We start from the raw sequence: 17,505 nt of genomic DNA, 5'->3' as shown, positions 1-17,505 counted from the left end.
TAACTAAAACATGGTGTCAATTGGCTTTACAATTGCCCCCATTCATTCATATAAACTTAGCAATGTGTAGTCTTTTAGGCTCATAGGTTTAAATTTAATTAGAAAAAATTTACAATTTTCAATAATTATAAAATATTATCTCTGCAATCTTAAACACGTTTTTAGTTTTTTTTTAATATTTTTAATTAATGACGTGTTTAGTTGCCTGCAGTTGCTTCAGACCAAAGCCTCCACCACCCGGCATTACCACGTGTCTAGGTAACACCACAGTCACAGCAGGGGCAGTGGTGTAGTGTGGTATTGTGCTCCCTTACCCGTAGACTGTAATGCCCCGTACACACGAGAGGAATTAAGTCTGACAGACCTCCAAAGGAGTTCCGCCGGAGTTCCGCTGGAGTTCCGACGGAGTTCTGGCGGACTTTTCGACCGAACGGACTTGACCACACACCATCACACCAAACTCCGACGGAGTCGAACGTGATGACGTACGACTGGATTCGACATAGGAAGTTCATAGACAGTAGCCAATAGCTGCCCTAGCGTCGGTTTTAGTCCGTCGGAGTAGCACACACACGAGCGGATTTTTCAAAGGGGACCGGGTCCGGCGGAGTTCCGTCGGGAAAATTTAAAGCATGCTTCATTTCTAAAGTCCGTCAGACTTTAGCTTCGCTAAAGTCCGTTGCAGCCCACACACGATCGGATAGTCCGCCGGACTCAGTCCGTCGGAGTTTGGATGTCGAAAAGTCCGCTCGTGTGTACGGGGCATTAGCACTCCCTGGGTCCCTTCCACTACAATGTATATATTTGTATCAAATATGCAATAATGTTCATTGTGATGGAAGGAAAAAGTGTTGTGGGTTTTGTCTTGACAAGGATTGTTTAATCCCGCAAGAACATATGGAGGCAACGCTTGTTTTGGGCAAGCGGGTGTTCGTGATCTTGTTTATAAACTGCTCCAAACCTTTTGCCTCTCTTCTACTATTACATACTAGAAAAATCTGTGCCTTACTGGAGTTCCTCTGTGTGCCCGGAGTTCTTCTGTGTGCCTGGCTCTCTCATCCACTCGTAGTGGTACCTCCTGTGGCCCTCTGCCACCCCTGGAGAAAATGGAGGCTGATTCCCAGCTGGCAGCTCCCCAACACAGGGTGGTCTTGGTCATATCCAGTTGTGTAGTCAGGCACAAAGCTGTAGCTCAGGTTACCCCTTGGTGAAGGGTTCACGTGAGTATGTCCTGATAAATATGCAGTGTGGCACCAGTCCTCCCTGGGGGGCCATAGGGTAGGATCCAGCAGGAGGATTTGGAAAAAAGGTGCTGAAAACCCTAAGCCTAGTCCCTGCTATTCCCTGTAGTTGGGGTAGTATGGAGCAATGGGGTATTTATGGAGCGTAGGGTGGCCTCACAAAAATCCAGGGTACAGTCCTTATTTCTGAGGTAACTGATGTACATGGTAACAGAAATTTTACACCCATGGTAAACACTGCTCTTGTAACCGCTTTTTTGAATAATCCTATAGAGCTAGTTGCTGGTGGAAAAAAGTTAGAAAAGAGTCGCCTGTAAAGAAAAGGGGGTTCACTTGTTACCCTATCTTTACTCTGTTGCAGAACTACAGTGGCTGAAACATTTCCTTCCTTGGACCCACTTCTGGGTGTTGGATGCCTCGCCCTTCTCTGTGCTCTGTGGTTTAGTCCACCGGCCCCTATGTCAACACAGGACACAGTAGTGACAAAGTGACCTTCAGGTGAAACCACTGCATTCAGTGGGGGACTAGGCATCTGACACTGACAGAAGTGTGTCAGGTGCAGACATTTTCTAGCCAGGGACAGCCATAAACAGCTAGGATCAGTGGCATGGGTGATGGGACAAGTTTTTTTTTTTAAACTAGTAACAGCCGTTTCAAAGAAAACTTGCTAGGACTGAAACATGGGACCTGTTGTTGACTTTTTTTTTAAAGTGTATTTCCAATCTTGCAGCCAAATTAGAATGACTCCTACTTTCTATTGATTACATGTTCCCATTCGCATAGTATAACTTTAAAAAATACACTTTATTATTAAAAGTATTGGGACACCTGCCTTTACATGCACATGAACTTTAATGGCATCACAGTCTGTAGGGTTCATTATTAACTTGGCCCACCCTTTGCAGCTATGACAGCTTTAACTCTTCTGGGAAGGCTGTCCACAAGGTCTAGGAGTCTGTCTATGGGAATATTTGACCATTCTTCCAGAAGCACAATTGTGAGGTCAGACACTGATGTGGACGAGAAAACCTGGCTCACAGTCTCCGCTCTCATCCCAAAGGTGTTCTGTTGGGTAAAGGTCTGGACTCTGTGCAGACCAGTCAAGTTCCTACACCCCAAACTCGCTCATCCATGTCTTTATAGACCTTAACATTCCCAAAGACACACCTTGTGGACAGACTTTCCAGAAGAGTTGAAGCTGTTATAGCTGCAAAGGGTGGGCCAACTCAATATTGAACTCTAAGGACTAAGATTCCATTGAAGTTCATGTGCATGTAAAGGCAGGCGCCACAATACATTTGACAATATAGTGTATTTTTAAAAATCCAGTTTACCTTTTTACCAGCTTGTCACTTAGGTAAAAAACCTATTCAGCTTAATTTTAAGATAGGGGTGAGGGCTGGGAGGCTGTAGAAGGGGGTTTGGGAGTTACCATTACCTTAGTTAACCCTGTCTGTACTGTGCTGGCAGATCTTATCAGTAATAAATTACATGTGCACACAGTCTATCCTAACAAAGGGTTAAAGCTTAACTTAAGGCACGAGAACCTTTTTTAAAATACGAGGGGCCTTCAAGTCAAACCGGGACTTTTAATTTTACAGGTATAAGGGGATGCTAGCATGGCGGTACTACACGCAGTAGTAAGTGGCAAGTGCAGGGCTTTTTTTCAGCAGGAACGCGGGGGAACGCAGTTCCGGCACCTCCAGAAATGATTGGCAAGGGGTGCTGGGGTGTCGTGGAGGGTCTATTGATGCTGGGATCTATTTTTGCAGAGGAAGGGGGTCTATTATTTCTGGGGAGATCTTCTGTTGCTCATGTTGCTGGGGGTCAGTCTTATGTTGCTGGGGGGGTCAATCGTTGCTGGGAGCGAAGGGTCTTTGTTTCTGGCTGCTGGAGGGTCTATTGATGCTGGCTGCTGGGGAATCTATTGTTGCTGGAGGGGATCTGTTTTTGTAGGGGGGGGGGGGTCTATTGTTGCTGGTGGGGGATATATTTTTTCCTGGGGGTGGGTCCTATGTTGCAGGGAGTCAATTGTTGGTCTACGGATGCTGGCTGTTGGGGGGCCATTGTTGCTGGGGTGTATCTATTGTTGCTAGATCTATTTTACTGCCTTTCTTGTTATCATTAACAAATTCCATATAAAATACTTAGCACCACAAAATGATACTTGACTCTGTATTCTCTAAAAGGGGTGGTTCTTGGAGGTGGGTAAGGGGTAAAACCAAGGAATGGTGCTAATAGGTGGGTAGGGTGGGAGTCCAGGGCTGACTCAGAAGGGAGAAGTTCCTGCACCTATTCTCTGAGAAAAAAAGCCCTGGGCAACGGCAAGTTTATCCTATTACTGATAGGCGGCGCACATGTCGCGGGCCAGTCCAGAGACTGTTAATCAAGATGGCAGACAACAGTGTTAATGCATGGATGGAACAGCGTGTGGTGATGAAGTTTCTTCTTAAATGAAGGCATAAATCTCGCGGATATCTACAGAAGACTTCAAGCACAGTACAGTGATGAGACGCTCAGCTGCAGTAAGACATGTGAATTGTGTAAATGTTTCAAAGATGGCTGTACGTCTGTCAGTGGCGATCCTGGCCGTGGTGGTTCCCAGCCCACAGCAGTCATTCCTGTGAATATTCAGAGCGTGGAACGAATCTACGCATAAACTGTCATGAAAATTGCACAAGAGACACATCTTTTTTGTGGGAACAGTAAACAGTGATTCATGAACATTTGCATTTTCGAAAAGTTAGCACACGCTGGGTACCAAAACTGTTTTGACCCCTAAAAGAGTTCCTCAAAGGTCATAATTTCAGCACTGGTGATGAAGTGAAGAGGCTGTCCTAGGATGGTTCAAGCGTACTGACTAATCTTTCTATGCCAAAGCTTTCCTACTTCAAAGAAACTAGAGAGCTAAGAATTTTTTTAAATAATTTTTAGCTATGCAGTGTGAATGGGAACACAAAAACAAATAGTGAAAACGTTTTAAATTTGGCATCAAAGGAGGAAATGCACTTGATGTACACTTGCTGCATTTTGGACTGTTAAATATATACGTTTGAAAGTATTTTTATTATATCTATTTATAACAAACAAAAAAGAATAGCTGTTCATCCAGCCAGAAATCTTGTAAACTTTTAATTTCCCGTATTCTCTGGACTTGGTTTACTAAAGACAAATAGACTGTGCACTTTGCAAAGTGCAGTTGTACTCCAGAGCTATTATTCCAGAGCATAGTAAATGAGCAGAAGCTCTGCTGACTTCCATCATCCAATCACATGCAAGCAAAAATGCTGTTTTTAAAATTTTCCTTGCAAGTAATCAGGTATTCTTTGCATGGTGAAGCTTTACCTCATTTACCAAGCTCTTGAGGTTGATTTACTAAAGGCAAATAGTCTGTTCAGTTTGCAAGGGAAATTGCACTTTTCATAAGCTTTTCCCTAGAGCTTAGTGAGTGAGGTGAAGCTCAACTGACTTTGATCTACCAACAATGTTTTCTTGCATGTGATTGGGTATTCTTTGTAAAGGGAAACCTCATAACATTTGCTAAGCTCTGGGGCAAATTTCCTTGCCAATTGTACTCCCCTTGCAAAGTAAACAGCCTATTATTAAATCAACCCAAAGAGTGCTAATAGAAGAATTACCAGGTTAAAATCAAGGGGAGAAAAGGTGAAAAAAGAAAACTAACGCAGCCACCACATCTAAGGACTATTTAAAAAAATACTATACATTTTTGTTCTTTGGTTTAAATATGCTTTGGGGGGAAATTTAGTAGTGTGTCCAAATCTACCTCTTTCCTATAGTGGAAATCTGCATTTGGGTAATTTTTTAGAGGCGACTGACAGGTGATGGGATGCCTCCACATTGCATCCCAACCTTATTTTTGTCAACAAATGCAATGCAACCGCATGCATTAAACACGATTGCGGAGCATTTGCGTTGGTTCCTGGTTCACTTTAACATTCCAACATTGCAGCAAGCTGGGTGGTTTTCGCCGCGGGGATGACTACGGCATATAAACACTCCCACTGCCTTTTGCAGCTTAAGGGGGAGCAGTTGGGCAATGCAGCTCTACTATACATTTTTACCACCCCTGCATGTCTAAATGAGGCCTAAGGCCCAGGTTGCAGGTATATTGTATTAATACTTATATTATTGTCGGTAAGTCATATCATTGTTTCAATTCAGATACTTATTTGTTAATTGAGCCAGGATTAGAATGACAGCTTGTACTTTCACAAACAAGACAGCAACAACAGCTCCCACTGATTGAAACAAATATGCAGTTAAGGACTTTTGAATTTACTTTCCTGATCTGCATGCTATTTCTGGTTTTCTGGTTCTAATGCCGTGTACACACGGTTGGACTTTCCAGCAGAAAAAGTCAGACTGAATCATTTCATCTGATATTTCGATCGTGTGTGGACTTCTGATTTTTTTTTTTTTTTTCGAAAATTCTGATGGACCTAGAAATGGAACATGTTTTAAATCTTTCCGACGGAATCAATTCCTATTGGGAAAACCGTTCGTCTGTATGCTATTCCGACAGACCAAAAACAATGCAAGGGCAGCTATTGGCTACTGACCATTGAACTTCCTTTTTCTAGTCCCGTCGTACGTATTGCACGTCACCAAGTTCTAAACGATCGTACTTTCGTGTGTTCGTGTGTAGGCATGTCCGTTTCTGCAGAACTCCATCGGAAAAACCGTCATGTGTACATAGCATAAGACTTAGAACATTCTCAGAACAGCCAGGCAACTTGTATTTTCAGAAGAAGGTCAGGGGTCACTGTTTTTCTTTAATGACAAGCTTGCTTTGATTTCATAGAATGCACAAGTGGTGCTTATATAAGTATGCATAGAGTGAGGCTTACAATATAAAATGAAACATATTGCTTCTAGAAACGTTGCTTGTAAAACTTTACAGAACTGCATAAAGATGCGTTCTGCCCTTCAGTTTTCAAGTATTGGCATAACTCCTTATACAATATATTACAACAAACAATGCACCCACAGCTAACAGCCAACCCTAGTCAGGTGGACACTTACCCCATCTATGGAGCGGGCAGCGCTTCCCTCCAGGCGACAGACAGCAGCTTCCCTTGTATCGCGGCGGCCGTGCTCCTCCTCCTCCCTCCTCCACAGGCAATAGGATCGCTTCTCCTTTTGGCCAATCAGGAAGTGGGTCTCAGGACCCGCTTCCTGATTGACCAAGAGGAGAATCAGTGTGACAGTAGTGAATATTCATTTGCTGTTGTCACACAACTGGGTGGGCTCGGGGCACAGCCCACCCATTTTTGAAGCCTATCTAATACATGCTTCAAAATAAAAACAACAACATTGGAATACATGCGCCCAGCGGCCCACATGTAGATTAAGGGGCCAAAGGAAGCAATACAAAGAGAACAGGATACTTTCTCATACAAGTGCAAGGTACAACAGGCACATATTAGGAATATGAAGTGTTGTGGTAACATATTCTTTAATTATTACAGAGCTGTAATTATTATTATTATTATACAGGATTTATATAGCGCCGACAGTTTACGAAGAGCTTTACAACATTATGGTAGACAGTACAATTACAATACAATTCAATACAGGAGGGAATCAGAGGGCCCTGCTCGATGGAGCTTACAATCTAGGACTAATTTGTGCCATTTATATCCTCCTAGAATTGGGCTTTAAACCTGTCATTATTGTACATTGTATTGCCTTGTGCTGTTTGCGTTTCATTAGTGTATGAAATATTTTTTTTTACTGTAAAATTTGTACTTGTATTTCAATTTGTACTTGCAAGGATGTGGAATTCCCTTCCACAGGTGGTGGTCTCAGTGGGGAGCATCGATAGTTTCAAGAAACTTTTAGATAAGCACCCGAACGACTGCAACATACAGGGATATACAATGTAATACTGACATATAATCACACATATGTTGGAGTTGATGGACTTTTTTTTCAATCTCACTTACAATGTACTATGTAACTTTTATGTAAAATGTTTATTAATGGTTATTAAAGAATCTATATGTTGCAAAAGCGACTGTACTGTAGCTTAATGAGATGAGTGTTCCAGTACCTTTTATCCTACCTATCTAACTGGGTGTACTCTGTAGTGACTGGGAAAGAAGCGGTTAAAGGTGTATGAATAGCAGACCTGGCTGTGCACTAGTTCTCCGGGAACTGTGCAGTTCTCCAACTGCTGACCAGCCCTGAGGGGAGGATTGTCAGTGTGAATGTGGGCAGAGCTGGATTCTAATCATTAATCCCAGGAGCGCCATTACCAGACAACAAAGAGGTGAAAAAGTGAAGAACACGGTGCTGCCATACACAGGACGCCTACAATCAATACACACACCTGTTAACATTCTAAGGACAGCAAGGAAAGAAGGTGAGTGCTAGAATAAAGGAGTGAAATGATTTAACATATTGGAGGGATGCAGGATAGATAAATGATAGCTTATACTAGATATCAAAGACAAGAAAAACTAGATCATCAAAGAATATATGAAAAGTTGTGCTCACACATATAAAAGCTGGGAGGTAGATGAGACAAACAAGCACATGACCTACAAAGTGCGAAAGTAGATTATTGACATCGGAAAGATCAGAAGACCTGATACTAGCATTTGTATGGAATGCTGTGACACCAATCGGAGACACCTTGGGGGTAGAGGAGTATCCAGGGACCAGTGACTATTAATACATATTTATTACATAGTTATTGCAATGCATGGTAAAGATTTGGATTTCCTGTAACTTCTGAATGCTTGCAAAGTCTGTTAAACTTTTTATTAACATATGCAACTCTACATCTAACCATAATAACCGCCCTGCAATAAAATTAAAAATATTTGATTTCATGAAATTATTTATTTAAAGAGGTTGTATAGTCAAATTTTTGCCTTTCACCTACAGGTAAGCCTATAATAAGGCTTACCTGTAGGTAAAAAGAATATCTCCCAAACCTGTACAGTTTAGGAGATATTCCCCTCGCAGTGAGCCGCTGACTTCAGTGGTGCATGCGCACAGGGGATTCTCAGCTGAAAGTCCGGCAGACGCCGGACCCTGCCGGGAAGAAAATGCACGGGAGTCACGACACCGTGGCTCCGGCCACTCACAGCGCCGGAGCCGCGATACCCGGAAGACATGAGGGAACATGTCAGCTACCTCGGCGTGGACCGAGTGAGATGCCGGCGCTTCATTCTAAGCTAAGTATTTTATAATCAGCTAGTATGTGGTGCATACTAGCTCATTATGCCTTTTCCTTTATATGTTTAAAAAAAGAAAAAAAAAAAGTCAGCGGGTTTACTCCCGATTTAAGATGCTGATTTAGATTCGTTCATGATATATAAATAAGCATAATACATAACAACATAATTTCATGAATATTTGTCCTTCAGAAGCGACAGCAAGATCAATAGCCAAAGTGAGAACAAGATAGCAAAATAAATTACTAAAATTGGAAAGCAGAGGACTCATCCATGGACCCCAAATTTTACCAGACTGCTTGAAGGAACTGCTGTTGATATATGTAAACTGGTATAAGTGAATGAATTCAATAGTTTAGGGTTGTCGGTTCGACTGCCTGGAGTTAGCACCTCCTCCTAGCACTTTGGTTGTTGGTTTGAATTCCAACCATGGCAGTACCTATACGGAATTTGCATGTTCTAACTGTGCTTGCATAGAGTTTACATGCTCTCCCTGTGCCTGCATGGGGTTTGCATGTTCTCCCTGTGCCTGCATGGAGTTTGCATGTTCTCCCTGTTCCTGCATGGAGTTTGCATGTGGGTTTTCCCTGGGTACTCTGGTTAACTCTCATACTCCCAAGACACGCTGGTAGGTTAATTATCTCCTGTCTAACTTGGCTCCAGTATGTGTATGTATGAATGTGAGGGACCTTTACTGTAAGCTCCTTGATGGCAGAAACTTATTAAACCTGTACGGTTTAGGAGATATTCCCCTCGGTATGCGCCACTGACTGCAGCGGCGCATGCGCACAAGGGGGATTCTCGGCTGAAAATCCGACAGTGGCCGACCGGCCGGGATGAAATCGCATGCGCAGGAGTGACGATATCGCGGCTCCGGCCACTCACAGCGCCGGAGCCGCGATGCCCGGAAGAAACACAGAGGGAGCATGTCAGCTCCCTCGGCGTGGATCGGGCCAGATGTCGGGGCCTCGTTCTAAGGTAAGTATTTCATAATGAGCTAGTATGCGGTGCATACTAGCTCATTATGCCTTTGCTTTGCAGGTGGTAAAAAAAAAAAAACATTAGCGGGTTTACTACAGATTTAACCTACCAGCATGTCATTGGAGTGTCATTGGAAACCAGAGTACCAGGACATGGTGGAGAACATAATTTCCAGGTAAATAGTATGTTTTTTGCAATAATTTATTTCACTTCTGTACCTATTCCTTAGTATCCTATGTATTTAAAAATAAATAAATTAATTATTAAAAATGGTTGGAATGCAGGCATGGGGAAGTGGTGCTTTTAGCAATCATTTAGATACCGTTTGATATATTCTACCCTGGTAGAGCAATATACAGTGAGGGAAAAAATTATTTGATCCCCTGCTGATTTTGTATGTTTACTCACTGACAATGAAATGATCCGTCTATAATTTTAATGGCAGGTTTATTTTAACAGTGAGAGATAGAATAACAACAAAAATATCCAGAAAAATGCATTTCAAAAAAGTTATAAATTGATTTGCATTTTAACCACTTTCAGACCGGACCAATTTGCTGGTCAAAGACCAGACCACTTTTTGCGATTCGGCACTGCGTCGCTTTAACTGACAATTTCGCGGTCGTGCGACGTGGCTCCCAAACAAAATTGACGTCCTTTTTTTCCCACAAATAGAGCTTTCTTTTGGTGGTATTTGATCACCCCTGCGGTTTTTATTTTTTGCGCTATAAACAAAAATAGAGCGACAATTTTGAAAAAAACGCATTATTTTTTACTTTTTGTTATAATAAATATTCCCCAAAAATATATAAAAAAACTTTTTTTTCCCTCAATTTAGGCCGATACGTATTCTTCTACATATTTTTGGTAAAAAAAATCGCAATAAGCTATTATTGATTGGTTTGCGCAAAAGTTATAGCGTTTACAAAATAGGGATAGTTTTATAGCATTTTTATTAATAATTTTTTATTATTTTTTTTTTTACTAGTAATGGCGGCGATCTGCGATTTTTATTGTGACTGCGACATTGTCGGGGACCCATCGGACATTTTTGACACATTTTTGGGACCATTGTCATTTATACAGTAATCACTGCTATATAAATGCAGTGATTCCTGTGTAAATGACACTGGCAGTGAAAGGGTTAACCAGTGGGTGGCAGTGTAGGGGTTAAGTGTTCCTAGGGGTGTGTTACTAACTGTGGGGGGGTTGGGCTTTCATTTAGTGTACACTGATCTCTGCTCCAATCACATGGAGCAGAGATCAGCGTCACTAGTTGCTAGGCAGAATGGAAAAATGTTGTTTATACAGCATTTCCTCCATTCGGCCGCTCCGTGAGACGATCGCGGGGATGCCCGCGGCGATCGAGTCCGCGGGTCCCGCGACCGGACTCACGGGGGTCCCGACCAGCGCGGGAGCGCGCCGCCGGCGGCGCGCTCCCGATGGCAGGGCGGCATCGAATATTGGACGTACATGTACGCCAATATGCCTGCCCGTGCCATTCTGTCGACGTACATCGTCGTGCGCTGGTCGGGAAGTGGTTAATGAGTGAAATAAGTATTTGACCCCTTCGCAAACCATGACTTAGTACTTGGTGGCAAAACCCTTGTTGGCAGTCACAGAGGTCAGACGTTTCTTGTAGTTGGACACCAGGTTTGCACACATCTCAGGAGGGATTTTGTACCACTACTCATTACAGAACTTCTCCAAGTCATTAAGGTTTTGAGGCTGACGTTTGGTAAATCAAACATCCTGCTCCCTCCACATATTTTCTATAGAATTAAGATCTGGAGACAGGTCGGGCCACTCCAGGACCTTAACCTCCCTGGCGGTAATCCCGAGTGTGGGTTAGCTTAAATTTCAGTACCAGTAGTGGTAACCCCGAGCTACACACAGGATTACATTGCAGAATCCTGGTCCAGGTTACTTACCTTGTCACCAGGATCCTGCAATGTCCCCCCCGCTGTGTGTGCGGGCTCTGTCATCCGCCCGATGCTCTGTGCGTCGGGCTCCATTCCCTGTGAGCGTCACAACGCATGGGGGCAGAGCCCGGTGGCAAATTCAAAAAGTACACAAAACATAACACATACAGTACACTGTAATCTTACAGATTACATTACTGTATCAAATCATTTCACATCCCTTTTGTCTCTAATGCTTTGTCCAGTGTCTTGCATGCAGTTTTATATTATATATACTGTTCTTTCTGCCTGGAAACTTGAGATTGTCCATGGCAGCCAAAAAGTGTCCCTTTACATCAAAAGTGGTTTTAGACCAGCTAGAAAAATGTGATAGTAAATCAGAACACTTGCAGAAATGAGCAATAGTGAATCGTGAGGAAATTAATTTTATTATTATTTTTTTATAATTATTTATACTTATTTATTATATTATAATTTATGATTTCGTGTTTAAAACTTTCTCATACCCAGGATGTCTACTAGACTGTTTTTTGGGGGGCAGATTTAAGTGTGTTATTACTAAGAATTACAGGCCTTCAATATAAAACGCCAAATTTCTATGCTAAACAATGTACCGCTTTGAGATGCACAAATCTGACATAATCATACCACCAGGGTGGTTAATGTGTTTCTTCTCAAGCCACTCCTTTGTTGCCTTGGTTGTGTTTTTTGGGTCATTGTCATGCTGGAAGCCCCATCCATGGCCCATTTTAAATACCCTGGATAAGGGAAGGAGGTTCTCAACCAAAATTTGATGGTGCATGGCCCCATCCATCGGCCCTTTGATGAAGTGAAGTTCTCCTGTCCCCTTAGCAGAAGAACACCCCAAAGCATAATGTTTCCTCCTCCATGTTTGACAGTGGGGATGGTGTTCTTGGGGTTATAGGCAGCATTCCTCCTCCTCCATACACAGAGAGTTGAGTTGATGCCAAAGAGCTTGATTTTGGTCTCATCTGACCACAACACTTTCACCCAGGTCTCCTCTGAATCATTCAGATGTTCATTAGCAAACTTCAGTTGGGCCCGTAGATGTGCTTTCTTGGGCATGGGTACCTTGCATGCGCTGCATGATTTCAGTTCTTCACGGTGTAGTGTGTTACTAATTGTTTGCTTGGTGACTGTGGTCCCTGCTGCCTTGAGATCATTGACAAGGTTCTCCTGTGTAGTTTTGGGATGATTGCTCACCGTTCTCATGATCATTGAAACTCTGCAAGGTGAGATCTTGCATGGAGCTCCAAATCGAGGGAGATTGACAGTTATTTTGTGTTTCTTCCATTTGTGAATAATCACACCAACTGTTGTCACCCTCTCAACAAGCTGCTTGGCCATGGTCTTGTAGCCTATTCAAGCCTTGTGTGGGTCTACAATCTTGTCCCTGACATCCTTGGACAGCTCTTTTGTCTTGACCATGGTGGAGAGATTGGAATCTGATTGATTGCTTCTGTGGATAGGTGTCTTTTATACAGGTAACAAGCTGAGATTAGGCGTATTCCCTTTAAGAGAGTGCTCCTAATCTCAGCTTGTTACCTGTATAGAAGAAACCTCAGAGCCAGAAATCTTGCTGATTGATAAGGTGCTTATTTCACTCATTAAAATTAAAATAAATGTATAACTTTTTTGAAGTGTTTTTCTGGATATTTTTGTAGTTATTCTGTCTGTCACCGTTAAAATAAACCTACCGTTAAAATTATAGACTGATCATTTTTTTGTCAGTGGGCAAACATACAAAATAAGCAGGGGATCAAATACTTTTTTACCCTCACCGTAATAGTGAGAATCACACTGGTTCATATAGAAAACATATTTGTTTTATCCAGCCTTAATGTATAAGAATTTAGTGTGCTGTTACCCTAAACCAGGGGTCTCCAAACTGCGGCCCTCCAGTTGTTAAGGAACTACAATTCCCATCATGCTTAGTCATGTCTGTGAATGTCAGAGTTTTACAATGCCTCATGGGATGTGTAGTTCCGCAACAGCTAGAGGGCTGTAGTTTGGAGATCCCTGCCCTAAGCTATCAAGCATCCTAATGGGAAAAAAATATTGCTTGCCTTAGGGTTCTCCATGTACTCGGGGTAAAGGTTCATTTTAAAATGTCAGTTATTTTTTTTGGACCTGTCAGGTTTAAAGCAGCGTACAATAGATGCTAACACCTGCTGCTACCGTCTCTTAAAAAAAAAGTATTTTACAGAAGTGGAGTAAGCATGAAGGAGGTGTATGACCCCAAATAATCTGTCAAAAGCTTTCTTTCTGGTACAATTGTTACAGGCAACACCGATTCCCTGTACTTCAATCTGACCTGCTAGAAAGTATGTTAATACATTAGATGTCCTCAACTAGTGGTTCAAAAGCCAGATGTGACTTTCTGTGAATTTGCTGTTAAAATATTGATCATTTTTAATAATGAAGTGTTTTAAGTGCATTTTTTTTTATATTTCAAATGATGACGAAAGGTGGAGACCTCTGTTTTCTACTATCATTTTATCTGTTGTGGAGAGTGCTAGTACTCTCTGTCTAAGATCTCGCATTCTAAAGGCTAATCAATTATTTAGAACAGAAAGGCCAGAATGGATCAAATTTAACAAGAGAGTATCAAACATTTATTTTCTATGACATAGGGTAAGTGGCTGCTAAGGTATGGTAAAATGGAAAGCAGAAAAAAAAAAAAGGAAGAAACATTAAATGTGAATGAGTCAACAAGCTGAACTGAAAAAGAAGTAAAGAAACTGCGATAAGACATGAACCACAACCAAGAACAATATGAACGATAGGGATAGAGAGAGCAAATAGAAAGGGTGTGATAGAAAGCATAACTTGGAGTAAGGCACAAGATTAAGATAAGGAGGGGAACATGACACAGAGGAAGCAAGACTATGATAGATTTATTTATCCTTGGGGTAAACTGGGCATCGATGAAACATTGGGCCTTATGATAAAAGGTGGCTGCAATAACGACCATTGTTGGTACCTACAACTACCAATCCAATCAAACTCTCCTTTTCATTTTCCTGTAGCTAGAAACATGAAAAAGCATCTGTTTTTCATCAGTAAAGTTTAGTTACATAGTTGGTCAGGTTGAAAAAAAGACACAAGTCCATCTAGTTCAACCCAAAAAAAAAGTTGTCATGATGCATTTTCATAAATATGATGGAATTTAACCAGATCGTGAAATTAAAGCAGAACTTCAGTAATTTTTTTTCAACTTTCCATCTTTTAAATCTTCTGCCCTTGTTGTTTTAACTTTGGATAGTAAAACCTTTTTTCCTGCCAGTAAATACCTTATACAGTCCACTTCCTGTTTCTTGTCTGGTCATTAGCCTAGGCTTATGACATCATGCACAGCTCTCTCTCACTCTCATGAGAGTTTGCTAGGAAGGGAGGGGGGGTGAGTCAAAAGAGGGTCTATGAGAGCTGCAGAGCTGGAGGTGTGTCTGTGTGTCGGTGCAAATCCAGGAAGTGAACAGGCTGAAGCTGCCCACAGTTAAAATTAATGCAACCAGACTCAGTGGAGGGGATTTCTGCAGCATATTTGGCGAGTACAGAATCACAGTGTATATCAAATAATATGCAAAGTGGTTAGAGGGAAGCCATTGCCATTTATTGGTCTAGTTTCCAGTACTTTCCAATCTCACACACAATAAATAAACTGTATATTCACTGCATGATTGGCTCACTGATTTTCCCAGGGGTCTGCCCTAAGATATAAATCAAAATTTAGGCATCCTCCGCAAAAGGAATTTCAGCTTGGTGAGATACTTCCCAAGTATTAAATATATCTAAAGTGATGCAGACTCTGCAACTTTCTTTATCAGAACACTGAGCGTGCACCAGGTGATTATAATACACCAGGCCCTGCTATTTCAGAATCAGGATTTCAAAGGACCTGGTCAAACAAACACAGAGGAAACTTATGAACAGCAAAAAGTAGGAATACTCTACAAAGCATACAAAAAAATCCCTGAAATGTACAATGACCAGTCAGATGAGATTGTTTTTTTTCTCAACTAAAGTGGAGTTACTCTTTAAAGAGAAAGTAAACCCTGATGGGTTTACTTCCTCTTTCATTCCCTGCAAAGGCAAAGCATAATGGACTACTATGCATCGCATAGTAGTCCATTATGTGTCACTTACCTGACACAGGAGCCAGCGAAGTCACCACTGTCCCCTGTAGTCCGGCGCATCCATCTTCTCAGTGGGGTCTCGGAGCTCTGCCGCTGTCATTCGGCGAAGCCGCGATGACGTCACTCCCGTGCATGCGCATGGGAGCAAACACGCGCGGCAGCTCTGTCGTTGAAAATGCCATGCTCAGTGCGCCTGCGCGCCACTGTCTACAAATATCTCCTAAACCCTATAGGTTTAGGAGATATTTCTTGGACCTACAGGTAAGCCTTAATCTAAAAATCTGGGGGGGTAGAGCTTGACTTCCCCTTTCAGCATCACTTTGGTTCCTTTACTTACCCTTTCAGCTTCACTTCAGCTCTCCTTGTCAAACTACTGTAGTTGTTTTCGCTTGTCTGGACTAGGAAGATCTCACCACAAATTAGAATTATGTAAAATTAAGGTGTACCTAAATCACAAAAATTATACTATACGGGCATACCCCACAATTGGGTTTATTTACTAAAGCTGGAAAGTGCAAAATCACGCTCACTTCTACATAGAATCCAATGAGCTTCCAGGTTTTATTACCAAAGGTTAATTGAACAAGCTGGGGTTAGAAGCTCAGTGGTTTCTATGCAGAAGTGAGCTTGATTTTGCACTTTCCAGCTTTAGTAAATAAGCCCCATTAAGTACTTAAAAGTAGGGCATGCCTGTATTGCAGCTTACCTTTTTCTGCTGTGATCCTGCCACTAACACACTTCCTGTCCTAGGGAGACAACGCTCACCAACTGTATTGTATCTTTGGATTAGTAGTGTTGTTAACCTAGGCCAGGGACTGTGTTACCACTACAGAACACCTCTCTCTTTCCTCATCACCATATCATGGGAGAGGTGCTCTGTAGTCCCTAAATGTGCACTGAGAGGGCTGATAACATTGTTGTTTGATGACAATGCAAAGTGCAAAGGACAGAGGACAGCACTGGATGTCTGGTAGGACCAATAGTTTTTTGCACTTATTGAACAGATACTGTATAACAAAATGCTTTCAATGGCATATTTAGGGATCAGGTAAGAGAAGATCATTGTTGGGGGTTTGCATACACATAAATTCTGTTGGGCTCAAACAGTTAAAGTGCGCAGACCACTGAAAGAAACTTTGTGGCTGTGAATGTAGATAGCAGAGCTGCAAAATGATAAATTTTATTTAGGTGGTTGCACAAGTAAATGTTGTTTCCATTTCTACTTTAACCTTACAGGAGATTAATATCAAAATGTACAGCCAGAAGCGCTATGACAGCCCGCCAGATTACAGCCCACCTACGTACCTTCATCAGAACAGCCATGGATCTTATGGTTATCCAATGAAGTCTGCTTATCCTGATTCATTTTACCAAGAGGACATCCCCCCACAGCACTTCTATAAGTGGAAATCACCACCTGGCATTGTCCGAATTCTTCAAGGCATTGTTGTATTTTTGTGTTTGGCTGTTTTTGGCTGTGTGGCATCAACATTGGCCTGGGAATATAACTATGGATACATGGGAGGCATGGGGGGCTTAGGTGGATATGGCTATGGTGGATATGGTTATGGAGGATACATGGGAGGCTATGGTTATGGCTATGGTATGACCAACCCTCAAGCAGCAAGTGGTTTTATGATGGCCATGTCTGTGTTGACTTGTATAGCTAACTTGGGACTATTTATAGCAAGTGTAACTAAATCCGGTGGAACAAGGTCCCGTAAGTTCTTTATGATTATATTGGTGCTAAGTGCAGTTTTGGCTACCCTGGATCTTATTGCTACCATCGTGTACATTGTTGGAGTTAATCCAAGAGCCCAGATGAGTGGTGGCCTGTATTATAGTCAGATGATGGCATTATGTAACCAATTCTACACTCCTGCGGCTTCTGGAGTAGGCATCATGAATCAGTATCTTTACCACTACTGCATGGTGGATCCACAGGAGGTAAGCTCATGTTATTTACTATTAAAAGAAAAAAGTTGCATTTGTTTTTTCT

At 42.0% G+C, this 17,505-nt stretch overlaps 1 protein-coding gene across 1 annotated transcript in view; it reads left to right on the top strand.

Annotated features, from left to right (window-relative positions):
• Positions 1 to 7,464: 7,464 nt before the first annotated feature.
• Positions 7,465 to 17,505, top strand: part of LOC143974309 (occludin-like) — a 99,463-nt gene continuing 89,422 nt past the window's right edge. Inside the window, exons 1-2 of the mRNA XM_077475538.1 lie at positions 7,465 to 7,626; positions 16,743 to 17,453. Coding sequence (XP_077331664.1) covers positions 16,758 to 17,453 — 696 coding nt within the window. The 5' untranslated portion in view covers positions 7,465 to 7,626; positions 16,743 to 16,757. The remainder of the gene's footprint in view (positions 7,627 to 16,742; positions 17,454 to 17,505) is intronic.

This window comes from Lithobates pipiens, unplaced genomic scaffold, assembly GCF_037356315.1.
Source record: "Lithobates pipiens isolate NorthernLeopardFrog02 unplaced genomic scaffold, aLitPip1_a1.2 Scaffold_13, whole genome shotgun sequence".
NCBI classification, from domain to species: domain Eukaryota; kingdom Metazoa; phylum Chordata; class Amphibia; order Anura; family Ranidae; genus Lithobates; species Lithobates pipiens.
The sequence above is the reverse complement of the archived record's forward strand: the minus strand, read 5'-3'. Positions and strand labels throughout refer to the sequence as shown.